The sequence below is a fragment of the Aricia agestis genome, chromosome Z (assembly GCF_905147365.1).
Source record: "Aricia agestis chromosome Z, ilAriAges1.1, whole genome shotgun sequence".
NCBI lineage: Eukaryota > Metazoa > Arthropoda > Insecta > Lepidoptera > Lycaenidae > Aricia > Aricia agestis.
The window spans coordinates 7,818,718-7,833,949 of record NC_056428.1 but is presented as its reverse complement, the minus strand read 5'-3'; the positions used below and the strand labels follow the sequence as shown (position 1 = coordinate 7,833,949).

At 39.5% G+C, this 15,232-nt stretch overlaps 1 protein-coding gene and 1 long non-coding RNA gene across 2 annotated transcripts in view; one reads left to right on the top strand and one right to left on the bottom strand.

Annotated features, from left to right (window-relative positions):
* The window catches only part of LOC121738633 (chromobox protein homolog 1-like), a 34,677-nt gene that overhangs the window by 9,283 nt on the left and 10,162 nt on the right, over positions 1 to 15,232 (top strand). The window contains exons 4-5 of the mRNA XM_042130826.1: positions 27 to 164; positions 12,025 to 12,171. Coding sequence (XP_041986760.1) covers positions 27 to 164; positions 12,025 to 12,171 — 285 coding nt within the window. The remainder of the gene's footprint in view (positions 1 to 26; positions 165 to 12,024; positions 12,172 to 15,232) is intronic.
* LOC121738634 lies at positions 1,491 to 13,604 on the bottom strand. Its single transcript, XR_006037312.1, has 3 exons — positions 13,594 to 13,604; positions 5,459 to 5,466; positions 1,491 to 1,652 (listed from the first exon to the last, which is right to left on the bottom strand). It is a non-coding gene; the product is annotated as an uncharacterized LOC121738634 (long non-coding RNA).

Below are 15,232 nucleotides of genomic sequence, written 5' to 3'. Positions count from 1 at the left end.
TTACAAAATACGGTTTTATTTTATAGAAAGAAAATTCCAAGAATGATTCCCCTAAAAGAGGCAAAAAGAGAAAAGCTACTAGTAAGAAAGTTAACAAATCACCAGCAAAGAGAACCAAATCTTCCTGGGATAGCGAAAAAGCTGATGAAAATGAGGAGTATGAAGTATGTTCTTCATTTCAATTATTGATATGTCGCAGGTGGATTGCATAATAATGCTAAACGTGGGCCTCCTTATTGAAGAACATATGATCGCAATGACAATCCGGCTAATCAATAAATCACTGCATTACACACAACAGCGGTTTATACAATCCACCTGTGATAGATATACCAATATAATATTATTATGTTGTTGATGTTATATTTTTTAAGTAATAATCATATTATTTTATAATACAGTATATATACAGTGTGTTGGGACCTGGGACCGTCCATTCTATGACATTATAGAGTTGTCGTTAAGGGCGGGAAGACCAAAGAAAGAAAAGTATTCGTAGCGACAAAGCGCTGTTTGAAACACTACGATCGAGGCGGGCGGCGGGGCAACTTACTGCGGGGCAACACGTTATTCAACCTTCTAAGCAGCGCTCATGCGCGCCACAGTATACAAACAATGAGCCGTAGTCTAATTAGCTATTTCATTTTATTTAGAATTTTGTTTCTTTTATTCATTTACCCCTTTATAATAGGTACATAATATATAAATCATATAATATCATGCTGCATGCATGAAAATCAACGGTTTAATGGGTTTATCCAATATTGTACTGATTAAGCTGATGTAATTATTTTTTTGTTTTTTTGTTTATCTCATATTACTTATATAAAATTCTCGCGTCACAATGTTAGTTACCATACTCCTCCAAAACGGCTTTACTGATTTTTACCAAATTTTATATGCACATTCAGTAGGTCTGAGAATCGGCTACTGGGTTTTATTTTGATAAGTGCATTTGTTGAATAAATAATAGTAAATTATTACATTACTCGGACTGACGGCGACCATTGTTTGTGCGACGACGGGATAGCGACGGACGTTGCCATGGTGCCATACTTATTGAGTCAATTCAATAAAATAATATGGTTGAAATACTTTATTTGGCAAAACTATGTTTGCCGGGACAGCAGCTATAATAATAATAATAATATAACTCTTTATTGCACACCAAAAAAATACAGTACATAATACGAAAGATACAATAATAAATATTACTAATTGATGTACAAAAGGCGAACTTATTGCTACTAAGCAATCTCTACCAGTCAACCTTTTGTAGATACGATAGAAAATTGGAATGATATAAAAATCGTGTAGGTGCGCAAACTAAACTAATACTAGTGCTTATATTACTAAAACTAAGACAAATTCTAAAACTATTACTAACTATTACTAAAACCAGGTCTATTTATGTTGGCAGTTAACTATAATTATTGATGATAAAGCAGAGATGTGACAGGAATAAGCTAGTGCATATTAAGAAAATGAGATTTAAGTTTATGTTTAAAAATATTTATTGAACCGGCTCGTCGAATATCTAAAGGCAAAGTATTCCAAAGAGTAGCAGCACGAACAGCGAAAGATTTAGAATATAAAGAAGTAGAGTGCAGAGGGATCTCGAGAGTGAGATTGCTTGAAGAGCGTAATGTTAGCTGGTGAGTATCATGCAAAAATTTAAAGCGGTTTTTAAGGTAGGACGGGGAGGATGGAACAAAAAGGACTTTGTACAAAAGGGAGAGGACGTGACAGTCTCGACGCAAGCGAATAGGAAGCTAACGAAGCTTCCTCCAATATTCTGTGACATGATCGTATTTCCGCAGGCCATAGACAAATCTGATGCAAACATTTTGCAGTCTCTCAAGTTTATCTAAAAGCTCTTCGGTAATATCATTGAGACAGATGTCTGCGTAATCCAATATTGGCATAAGCAATGTATGAACCAATGCAATTTTAGTTTTTATTGACAGAAAATTACCGAAGAGACGAAGAGATCCACTTGCACGGAATAGTTTGCTACTGACTGCGTTGATGTGCGGTTTCCAGGAGAGTTGGTTGTCAAAAATAACACCTAAGTTTTTGACTGTTTGAACAAACGGGATTGGTAAGCCATTGAATGTGAGAGATGGAAGTTCCTGGATCTTAACTTTTGATAGGAGCTTAGCGCTTCCAATAATAATGGCTTGACTTTTGTTGGGGTTAACACAAATACCGAAGGACTTACACCACTGTTCTAAAAGGAGAAAATCATCGTTAATGCGTTTTATCGCCTCCTTTAGATGGTCAATATCGGAATCGGTATAGATCTGCATATCAGCGGCATATAAATGGTAAAAAGACGACAAGCGATTACTAATAGTATTAATGAACAGAGCAAATAGTAAAGGAGATAGTACGCCTCCTTGTGGGACCCCCGCTAAGAGGTCATGCCATACGGAGTAATGGTTGTCATTACGAATACGCTGTCTTCGACCTTTAAGGTAGCCTTCAAACCATCTCAAAACGCTAAGAGCGGCGTTAATTCATTTTAATGAAGCAAGCAATAAGTCAAAATCAACCGTTCCAAAGGCATTGGTGAAGTCTAAAAGTGCGAGTATTGTAAGGCGACGGTTATCCATATTGGAGCGAATATCTTCCAAAATATTCAATAATGCCGTGGTTGTGCTGTGACATGAGCGAAAGCCTGACTGAAAAGGATTAAGGATGTTATTACTATTGAGGAAATTATTAAGCTGCAAATAGATTAGGCGCTGAAATACTTTAGAAAGAAAAGGCAGGATAGATATGGGGCGAAAGTCGGAAATAAGGGAAGGGTTCGATTTTTTCGGAATAAGTTCATACTTATTCCGCAAAAATCGAACCCTTCCCTTATTTCCGACTTTCGTCCCATATCTATCCTGCCTTTTCTTTCTCCTTTTCCTTTTTCCTACTGCGTGGAAAGATGCTGACATCATTGTCAGCATCTTTCCACGCAGTAGAAAAATTACCCGTACGGATAGGGTACGGGATGTTAAGGATCCAGGTGATGGGAAGGGACAGAATATTGGAAATTGGTGAGATCATTTTTCGGCTAATGCTGTCACAACCAGCAGCATCAGAGTCAATGGACATGATAGCTCGCTTGGTGTCTTCGACCGTGACTTCAGCAAATTCGAACAGAGGCACATTCTGGACTAGCGTGGATGACAATAAAGAGAGAGTATGATTTTTGGTTGCAACATCAAAAGGAGCGGGTGAGGAAAAATGACTTATGGCGGCGTCAAGGTCAATGGTATTAGCTGGAGAGCTGACGCTACTCTTGCAGATACCCTGCGACCTTAAGAACCGCCATACACGTGCCGGGTCCTTTTCTTCCAAGACAGCCTTGTGGTAATAACGCCTTCGTGAGTTACCTACATGCCTTATTGCAACGGTTGCGTATGACGCGATAAGCTTCTTTGTTTACTTCACTCGGGTCAAGTCTATATTTAAGTCTCGCCTTATTCCTTTTTAATTGCATTGTCTTAATTTCTTCAGTGAGCCAGGGGGCAGGACGATGGCGAATACGAATAGGTTGGATCGGAGCATGTGTGTCATATAATTTAGTTATTGCTGCGTTTAACATGGTAACTTGCTCATCAACAGAGTGCTCTGATTGAATTGCAGACCAATTAATGAGTTGAGCATCATCACGCAGCTTAGGCAGGTCGATTTTCGAAAAATTGCGTTGCATCACGATTTTTGCCTTGCGCTTAGGTGGGCAAATGGATAGAGAGACATACACTAAATCATGATATGAGAATTAGCGCTACATTGACCATATTTTTCAACTTCGCAAGATGATGATATCAAAATTAGGTCAAGCAGCGAGCGTTCGCAGTTATCGAAAAAGTGTGTGGCTGACAGAGGTAAAATTTGCAAATTAGCAGCAGTTGCAATGGACCTAAGCCGTGCGGAGCGCCAATCATCTTTTATTAGGCACGTGTTAAAATCACCCATTATTAGGACTTTGTCGTAAACAGGTATAAGTTTGTCTGTAATGTTTTCAAAGTCAGCAAAGTAATTTATATGAAGAGAGGGGTTATAAAACACGCCAAGCAGGATTTTAGAATGACCGATAATAGCTTCAATTAATAGATACTCAGCGCCGCCAACCAGTGACGAAGATGTTAGTAATATAATATATGTACGAAATAGCTCAGTTCAATTCTAAACTCATTTTCATCATTAACTCTATTAATATAAACTCTTATTACTCATTTAAAAACTATTTACTCTTTAAATAATATTGTTACGGTACACGGTATACGGACATGTGGTGCCATCTAGCGGCAAACCAGCGAAACTGATCAGGGGACACACTACACATAAATCCCCTACTCGAAACTAGATGGCGCTAGGTGGTACATGCTCGAGCCTCTTAGAAGGTTCCCATACTTGTTTACGTGAATCGGGAACTTTCTGGAATTCGTCTCGCCATATAAAAAGCCGCAGGTAGACGGCCCGAGAATTCAGTTCGATCTGAGCAATCTTCGAGGCGATTTCGAAGTGACAAATAGTGAGTGAACCAGTGAAACCTGCGACTTGGCTACGACCTAGGACAGTGATAGTGCTTAGTGATTGGCCCTAGTGATTAGTGTTTGGACTTAGTGCTAAGTGTTGTGACCTAGTGTTTAGTGCAGTGTTAATAAAGTCTTCAAGAGAGTCACCAGGTCTTTCTCTCTAAATCCTCGAACCCTAGCACGTAACAACTGGTGTCAGAAGTGCGATTTGGAGATGCCCTTGACTCCGAGAGAGGACTTCAAGGGGAGTGTCAGGACAAGGGCGCAGCGAGCTGCTGCCATTGACTCCGAGAGGGGAGTTGCGGAGGCCACACCCACTGGGGACCAAGTTCCGCCCACTGAGGGACAGGTCCCACTCACTGGCTCCGCCCACTGACCACGCCCACCAGGCTACGCCCACTTTGGGTGAAGCCACGCCCACTGGCTCCGCCCACCGGGACACGCCCACTGGCCACGCCCATCAGGCTCCACCCACTTTGGCCGTGGTCACGCCCACTGGCCCCGCCCACTGGCTCCGCCCACCAGGTCACGCCCCCTCAGGCCACGCCCACTGGCCCCGCCCATCGAGACCCGCCTGCTCAAGCCCCGACCGCAAGCTCGGCGCTTTGCAAGATTCTCAAAGAGCTGAAATTCAGGCAATTATGGAATCACAAGACCGCAAGTTCGGCGCTTTACAAGAGTCACTCTTGTGACTCTTGTAAAGCGCTCTTGTAAGAGCGCAAGCTCGGCGCCTTGCAAGAGTTTCAAAAGGCTGAAATCAGAGCGATTCGAAAATCACAAGAGCAACAAAAAGACCTTCAAGAAAAAGCGCTTGGAGCTATAAAGGATGTTAGTGACACGGTGACAAAGCTTCGTAAAGATGTCGACGTAATGGACGAACGCGTTACCGGGTTGGGAGTGGATGTGGAAAATGTGAAAACCGGCCTCACTGAACTACAGAAAAAAGTAGTGCGCCTGGAAACCACAGGAGTCGCGACGTGTAGTGGAAATTCTGGAGTGGCACATGGGCCAAGAGTTAAAGTGCCACCATACGACGGCACTACTTCTTGGAATGCTTATCGTCAGCAATTCCAGACTGTTGCTTCTGCCAACGGATGGAATGATGAACAATGCCTGACCTCTCTCACAGTTGCGCTCAGAGGGCAAACTTTGTCGGGTCTAGAAGCGCATACAGGAAATGAGTTTAAAGACCTGATGGAGGCACTTGAATCCAGATACGGGGAGCGACACCTAGAGCACGTGTTACGTGCCCAACTGCGTGACAGAGTCCAACGCCCAGGAGAAGGACTACAACAATGGGCGTTGGAAATAGAAAAACTGGTCAAGAAGGCACACCCAGGAGCCGATTCCAAGATGATCGACACGAACATTGTGCAAGCATTTGTCGACGGAATCAGGCACCTAGAGATCAGAGCTGCAGTGAGGCTACGTCACCACACCTCGCATTGGCGCATGCTTTGGAGGTCGAGGCTGTTCGCCGTGACATACGACAGACCCATAAGATCCACGAGGTCTCTGAGGAAGTTAAGGAGGTCAAGGCTCCCACGAAGAGAAGTTTTGGAGCCATGTGCTACAAGTGCGGCGAGAGGGGCCATCTTCAGCTCAACTGCCCACAGAAGGAGATTAAGGCTCCTACGAAGCGAAGTTCTGGAGCCATGTGCTACAAGTGCGGCGAGAGCATATTCAGCTCAACTGCCCGCAGAAGGAGACCCAGATGGCAAGAATGAAAAGGCTCGAGGAACAAATGGAGGAGCTGAAGAAGCAAGGGGCTTCGTCCCCTGCCCGGGATCGAATAAAAGCCAGGACTAAGGGGCGAGTACTGGCTGAGGCAGAGCAAGCCCCGATAACTGTTATCTCCCAAGCATGCAGTGGGAATAGTCTTGTGATTCAGGGGACTATTAACGGGACGGATTGCAAAATGACTCTAGATACAGGAGTCTCTAGAACGATATTGAACCCAAATCTGGTAAAAGCCGCAAGAAGACACAAGAGGAGAATTAACTGTCGGCTCCTTACTGCCTCTGGTCAGCCAATACCCGTCCTTGGAGAAATGTCAGTTACGATTAATGTAGGGGGATCCTCATACCCTCATGACGTTATCGTGGCTGAGAATATTGCATCTTGGGTTTGGATTTCATGAAGAAGCACAAATGCAGAATTAATGTCGCTGACGGAATTTTCAAGTGTGGCGAAGAAGAAATTTTCATCCTTGGAGGCGCCTGCGGGAAAGTTGAATGTGTAAAGAAAGTCATAATACCGGATTCACTGAACTACAGAAGAGAGTAGTGCGCCTTGAAACTACGGGAGTTGCGGTGTCTAGTGGAGCCACTGGTGTGGCGCAAGGGCCAAGAGTAAAGGTGCCGCCGTATGACGGCACTACTTCTTGGAACGCTTATCGTCGGCAATTTCAGACTGTTGCTACCGCAAACGGATGGACGGAGGAGCAATGCTTGACCGCTCTCACTGTTGCACTCAGAGGGCAAGCTGTGTCGGTCCTGGAGGCACTGCCACATACGGGAAATGGTTTCCAAGACCTGATGGAGGCACTGGAATCCAGATACGGGGAGCGACACCTGGAGCACGTGTTTCGTGCCCAACTGCGTGACAGAGTCCAACGTTCAGGAGAAGGACTTCAACAATGGGCGTTGGAAATTGAAAAACTCGTCAGGAAGGCATATCCAGGAGCCGACACCAAGATGGTCGACACAAATATTGTTCAAGGATTTGTCGACGGAATCAAAGACTTGGAGGTCAGGGCTGCAGTAAGACTTGGTCACCATACCTCGCTAAAGGAAGCATTAGCGCATGCTTTGGAAGTCGAGGCTGTTCGCCATGACATACGGCAGACCCATAAGATCCACAAGGTCTCTGAAGAAGTCAAGGAAGTTAAGGCTCCTACGAGGAAAAGATTTGAAGCCATGTGCTATAGGTGTGGTGAGAGGGGCCATCTTCAGCTAAACTGCCCGCAGAAGAAGACCCAGATGGCAAGGATGAAAAGGATTGAGGAACAAATGGAGGAGTTAAAGAAGCAAGCGGTTTCGTCCCCTACTCGGGATCATGGGAAACGAATAGAATCCAGAACTAAGGGGCAAGTACTGGATGACGCGGAGAAAGCCCCGGTAACTGTTACCTCCCAGGCACGGAACGGAACAAAGAGAACAAGTAATTTGGGGCCCTTAGAGAATGATGCTATGAGAAAGGCTCCAGAAAGAAATGACGACCTTCGGCACATCATCACATGGAAGAAACGAGGTGACGTAAAACCAATCTGGAGTGAGGATGCACCCACTGGCGCTGTCACTAAGGCGTACTGGGAGCAATGGGACAGTCTGATACTTCAGGACGGACTACTCTACCGGAAATGGCAGAAGGCTAACGGCAGAGAGTTAAAACGTTGGAGGATTCCAATTAGAATTGGCTGCAGTTCCCCATAGCTCAACACCATATGACCATATTGGCTTTAAAATACTTTTGTAAAGCAAGAGTTTGTTTTCTAGCGATACTTGGGATTTTGGGGATATTAGCCAGTATAAGTTTCTTAGCTGTAAGCCGAGTGCCAATCTCTTGGTAAAGATATGCTTTTTCCAAGTAAGCCTTTTGTCCAGGTATAAGCCTAAGTAGCGTACTTCGTCACTTTGCGGGATTTCAATGTCATTAAGCTTGACCGGAGGACATGTACCACGTCTGAGGGTGAACATCACATGAGCTGATTTGTTTTCATTTGCCTTGATACGCCAGTCACGTAGCCATAGTGATATGTTGTTGAGACTACTTTGCAGTCTAGTGGATGCTTGCTCTGGGTTTTCGTGTATTGCCAGGATTGCAGTGTCACCAGCAAATGTGCCCACTATGACGTTTTCATTTACTTTGAGTTCGTATGTAGTGCCCTGTGGAACACCTGTCTCTATATCGTATAACTCGGACCTTTCATTTCCACATTTTACATAGAAGTGCCGATGTACTAAATAGGATTTTATCAGTTTGTAATAGTTTAGAGCAGTGTTTTTCAAACTGTGGGTCCCGACCCCCATAATTCGGGGGGTCGTGAAGCTTCTGTAAGTCGCCAAAGGTAAAAAGGACTATTTACTTAAAAAAAATTTTATTAAGGATGCAATTTAACAGAAAGAAATCTTCAAAAATACATACATGATAAAAAAAACTAAAGGCGGGGTCGTAAAATATTTTGTCATGACGTCATAAATAAGGAAAAACACTAGTTTAGAGGAAGGGTTCTCCGTATTTTGTATAACATTCCTTCGTGCCATACCCTATAAAAGGCTTGGGATATGTCCAAGAAAGCTGCATATGAAGAGAAATAAAAGTAAAATCAAAGAATTTCCGTCAATTTAGTGATTTTTTTTCGCTAACCGTATTTATTATTTGGGAGTTTATGAGCAACTGAGAATATGATAACGTTTAGATACTTTTTATGTTCAAAAACAGTCGACATGTGCAATAGTAGAGGAGGGGAGGGTGCTATTTTTGTAGTCACTCGAGTGTCATGGAGGCTTAGTAGGTTTTGTACATTAAATAAAACTGATTAAAAAATAATAAGAGCGTTTTTTTTATTTTAGTGGTGGGTTCAGAAACTGCAGCTATTTTAAAGTTTTGAAAAAGAAAATATATTCAGAAAATTGCTTATTTAAGTCACTTATAAATATATTATAGACAGCAAGGACTAAATCATTTAGTTTAATGCAAAATAAAATATCTGCGAAGCTTAGTCAGGAAAATATGAAGCTTTAATTTTTTATATTTTAAAATGTACCTACAGGCTTACCAAACCTTTGAATCGTCAGTGCTTTATGTGGAAGCTTCTTTGGGGTCTCATCCAGTATCTTAATCTGACAGATCCGATGACATTTCAAGGTAAAAAAATATTTAACCCACCACATGAGAAATCTGATTTCTATACCATGATAACTAGACACATGTCGGAAGCCTATACAAGCTTTATCTGACACGCTGGAGCTACTCCCGAAATCCCCTCTTCCCCTCCCCAACTACAAGCAATCCCAATTTGTAAACAAAAGAACGAATTTCTTAGAAAGTTCGGTATGCATGATGCCGAAAGTCAAGTTCATTGCCGGCTAGGATAGTCAAGCGAAAAACAACGTACACAGCTGCGCAGTTTTTACTAATATTAGTAACATAAAAGGTACTTTTTATTACTCAATCGTTGTGATTTTGTCGTTATTGAGAGTGGGAGTGATATACAGTATATCACTGTATCATTATATTAATTACTAGCTGTTGCCCGCGACTTCGTCCGCATGGACTTCAGTTTATAGCGCGCGATGTCAAGAAAATTGGTGTCAAATGCTTTTATAAAAAAACCCTGGTACCCCTTAAATCAATACAGCTGTCCAGTGTGCACACAATAAGTATTTCATTTTTTTTATATTAAACTTTATATTTTATGCCAAATTTTAAAGCTTATTTAGCCCCCCAATTACACAACTTTACCCATAAACTATTTATCATTGATAGGTTTAAGGTTACGTCACTGCGCAGATAAAGTACTGAGTTATTTAATACCTACCGTAGAATAGATCAACAATCGAAAAAAAACGAAACTTAGATGGAAGATGATACCACCTCTTATAGAAAGACTTTTGAGCAAGTGTCAGCGCGATGTAGAAGACGCACGGTGCCATCTATTATGAATTTTTGGAACTAACTTAATTTGAACAAATTTACGTATTTTCACCCCTCTTTTTTTCAGTAAAAAAGTAGCCTATGTCCTTTCTCAGGCTTTAGACTATCTGTATACAAAATTTCATTACAATCGGTTCGGTAGTTTTGGCGTTTGGCGTGAAAGCGAGACTGACAGACAGACAGACAGACAGAGATACTTTCGCATTTATAATTTTAGTATAGATTATGTGCACACTGCACAGCTGTTTTTGGGTATTTTGATTAATTAAGGGCCGCGCTACACCGGAATGGCAGCGGCGAGGCGAGCACTTTCAGCGCTGCCATTCCGGTGTAGCGCGGCCCTAAGAGGGGTACCAGTTTTTTAAAGTACCAGGGTTTTAAAAAGTTTTTAAATTTGACACAAATTTTGTTGACACTGCGCGCTATAAACTAAAGTTCACGCGGACGAAGTCGCGGGCAACAGCTAGTTATGAATAAAAACAATATATAATAAAGTAGGTATGATTAGTTCTGTTACAATAATGAAGTAAAAAAACAAAACGCCATATGTTTTCATATATTAGAATTAAAATGTTGATTGCATTGATATATTTTCTGGATGGAATACAGGCCAACACGGTACACTCGAACTCCTTTATTTTAGAGGGCCTTCTGTTGTCAACTCTTCATTTTATATGTTCTTTATTTTATGTGTGTGTTTGTAACTGTGATGTGCGCAATAAAGTATATTCATTCATTCATTCATTCATAATGCATGCATTTCTAATATATTATATTAGAAATGCAGTAGGAGTTCTATAAGATAAGATAGATTGATTATTATTATACCAAGTGATAATATTATTAAACATACTATTCTAACGTATTAAAAACTATAAAAAAAACATAATAACTAATTATAAGTATGATTAGTTCTATGTTACAATGAAGTAAAAAATAAAACGCCATCTGTTGAATCGTATTAGAACTGAAATGTTCATTGCATCGATATATTTCTGGATTTTTTATAATATTATACATAAAATATGTTTAAGATTTTTGAAATTTTATTTTAATACACATCCAAGACCCAGGAACATTGAAAACTTTTTGTTCCGCCTGCGGGACTCGAACCCAGGACCCCCGGGATGAGCGCTGGCCACGCGCAATGCGAATTAATTTTCATCGATATTTTCATGGAAATAAGATATTTTCGCACATCAAAATGTAGCCTATGTCCTTGCTCAGACTCTAGAATAACTGTGTACAAAATTTCATTGCAATCGGTTCAGTAGTTTTGGCGTGAAAGCGAGACAGACAGACAGACAGAGATACTTTCGCATTTATAATATTAGTATGGATTATGGTAGACAAGCTAAACCAACCAAAGTCAAATGATTTCGATGCTTAAGGCGAGGATAAACCCCAATTTGTTATTCCGTGACTCCCGGTTTACCTAGTTGCAACATAATAACAAAAATTAATTTACAAACTCACCTCTGACAAAAATCAATTTCATAGAAATAGAAGTATTAACTAGGACAATTATACATTTTATCTGGATAAATTATTGTGAGTAAATCTATATTAAAATATTTATTTCCAAAGATATTTTAAAAAAAACATGAAAAATTGAGAAGATCCGCCCCTAGTAATTACAGTTTTATGCTAAGCTAAAATGAATCTTATAGCTATGTGTATACGCTTGGTCTTTAGTTGTGTGCAAGGTTATCGTTTTGGATTGAGATTAATCCCCGCCTTGAGTTGAGTTTATACTGTATATAGAATTTATAAGTAAAGTAAAATATTATTGTATGTATGAATATTATGTAAGTCAGAATGTTGACAGGTTGAACGCATCTTGGAAGTGCAATTTAAGAAAAATGGGCAGAGACAATTCCTGATCCATTGGAAGGGATGGTCAAGTAAATTTGACTCCTGGGAGCCAGAAAATAACCTCAACTGTCCTGACTTGATCAAGAAATTTATGGATAAGGTAATTAATTGATAGTATTCTATTAAGTAATTAAGTTTTTGTAATACTTCTTATATATAAACTTCTCGTGTCACAATGTTAGTCACCGTACTCCTCCGAAACGGCATAACTGATTTTTACCAAATTTTATATTATGCATATTCAGTAGGTCTGAGAATCGGCTACAGGGTACTTTTTATATTGATAAGTGCATTAATTGTTGAATAAATAATAGTAAATTATTACAATTAGAGACTGACGGCGACCATTGTTTGTGCGACGGGATAGCGAAGGACGTTGCCATGGTGACATACTTATTTAGTCACTTCAATAAAATAATATGGGCGAAAATCGAAATACTTTATATATGGCAAAGAAACGTTTGCCGGGACAGCTAGTTTATTTATAAAATAATAAAAAATATTTTTTGGTAAAGATATTTTCCTAGAATGTAATATTATAATCTGTCAATTATGTGTTATAGTGCAAAAGATATAATATCAGAATATTAGAAAATATTCCGATATTAATTATAGAAAAACTAGCTGATGCCCGCGACTTCGTCCACGTGGACTACAGTTTATAGCGCGCGGTGTCAACAAAATTGTAGTCATATTTAAAAGCTTTTTAAAACCCTAGTACCCCTTACATCAAAATACCCAAAAACTAGCTGTTTTTGTGTATATTGATTTGCAATGGGCTCATAATGTTTCATTATTTTAAATTAAATTTTATTTATGTCCAATTTTAAAGCTTATTTAGCCCCCCATTACACAACTTTACCCATAAATTATAATTTATCATTGATAGGTTTAAGGTTACGTCACTGCATAGATAAGGTACTGAGTAGTGAGTAGTGAGTTATATAAAAACGTGTATAACAATCGAAATAATAAAAAAATATAACTTTAGATGGTACCATCTCTTATAAACACGTAAGAGCCAGCGCTAGCGCGATCTAGACGACTCTTAGCGCCATCGGTTATGAATTTTTTGAACTAACTTAATTTGAACAAATTTACGCAATTTTCCAGTTAAAAAGTAGCCTATGTCCTTTCTCGGGCTTTAGACTATCTGTGTACTGAATTTCATTACAATCGGTTCAGTAGTTTTGGCGTGAAAGCGAGACAGACAGACAGAGATAATTTCGCATTTATAATATTAAGTATAGACTAGCTGTTGCCCGCGACTTCGTCCGCGTAGACCTTAGTTTATAGTTATTCCCGTACATCGATTGAGTCGTTTACACGCAAATCAGAAAAGTATATTGTGTGGGAACCGCACATTTTTCCGGGACAAAATGTATCCTATGTTCTTTTTCGGGAATCAAAGTATCATTACTTATACCAAATTTGGGTCCAACCGTTTACGCGTGATGTCTTGACCACGCGAAATATAACGTTCCGCGCAGCTTTGCTCGCATAAATTAGATATTTCACAGACAAATTAGTCCACAAAAAATAGCCTATGATCCTTCACGTGGTCTACTTCTTAAATCTGTGCCAAATAACAGAAAAATTGCTCCGGTAGTTCGTGAGATAAGCCCTTTCAAATAATTTCCCCCTTTTTTTTCCCACATATTCCTCTATTTCTTCGCTCCTATTAGTCTTAGCGTGATAAAATATAGCCTATAGCCTTCCTCAATATATGAACTATCTAACACTGAAAGATTTTTTCAAATCGGACCAGTAGTTCCTGAGATTAGCGCGTCAAATAATATACTAATATTATAAATATCTATACTAATATTATAATTGGGAAGAGTTTCTTTGTTTGTTTGAACGCGCTAATCTCAGGAAGTACAGGGGGCCTACTACAACCTCTTAAAGCAGTATTATTTTAATCTTACTTTATGATTTCGTACCATCACCTCTTAAAAGTAAGATTACTTTATGATTGTTCCGTCAAGACGTTTTGTGACGTCATGTCCCGATTCATTCGCTCTCAGCGTACCATGAGCTCCATTTTGACACTGTTTGACAGATGAGCAAGATTACTTTAACGTCAAACTAGCGATCTTAAATCCGCTGTGAAATATCAACTTTTTTAAGATTGTTTTGCATTTTTTACTGTTTTTTAGTAAAATTATATTTGAAAATTGAGTACGGTACGACTTTAAATTACGCATATTATGTATTAACAACTAAATTCTTAACTTTATTTGTATTTAAAGTTAACCATGTACATAAAAAACGGCGTTTGTTTTGAGATAACCAATGTATTAAATATTTACTAAACGTACCTTCTATTTACCTTGTAATAGAAAATATCTAAACAGTCTTCAGAGTCGCGCAACCCACACACCACTTAAAACTTTTTTGTTTTCTGCGTACCACACCAACACTTCACGTCTTATTTGGGTTTCAGCATTGGTTTTTCAACAATTTCACTATTTGATTTACTTAATTCTTATTGTTAACAATTTAGCGCTGAATTGGTTTAATTTATTGAAATATTTTGGTTTAGTACCATTCAAATTCTCTACAGTCACTAATAAGTTTTTTCTACATATGTTTAGACTAATTAGACACTTCATTTGTTTACACAATCGTGTGAGGGTGACAAAAAGCTTTATAGCTGCTATCTCGCTTCCACCCATGACAATTCATTTGTTTATACAATCGTGTGAGAGAGACAAAGCGCTTTGTAGCTGCTATCGCGCTTCCACCCATTGATAAATGTAAACAAATAATTTGATATCGTTCGTTCTTTCCCATCACTTAGCAGGAATAAAACAAGATTGTTTTCATACACCTTAAAAAGTTCATGGTACGAATCAAAGTAATGTTATTGTAATCTTACAACAAAGTGTTCTGGAAACATGATAGTTTTAGGAAAGGTAGTGGTAGGCCGAATGAACTGAAAGAATTGAAAAATTCTATCAGTGTTAGATTGCCCATTTATTGAGGAAGGCTGTAGGCTATATTTTATCACGCTAATACTAATAGGAGCGAAGAAATAGAGGAAAGTTTGAAAAAGACGTGGGGAAGTTATTTGGAAGGGCTTATTCGAACGCGCTAATCTCGGGAACTACTGGTCCAATTTAAAAAAATCTTTCAGTGTTAGATAGCGCATTTATCGA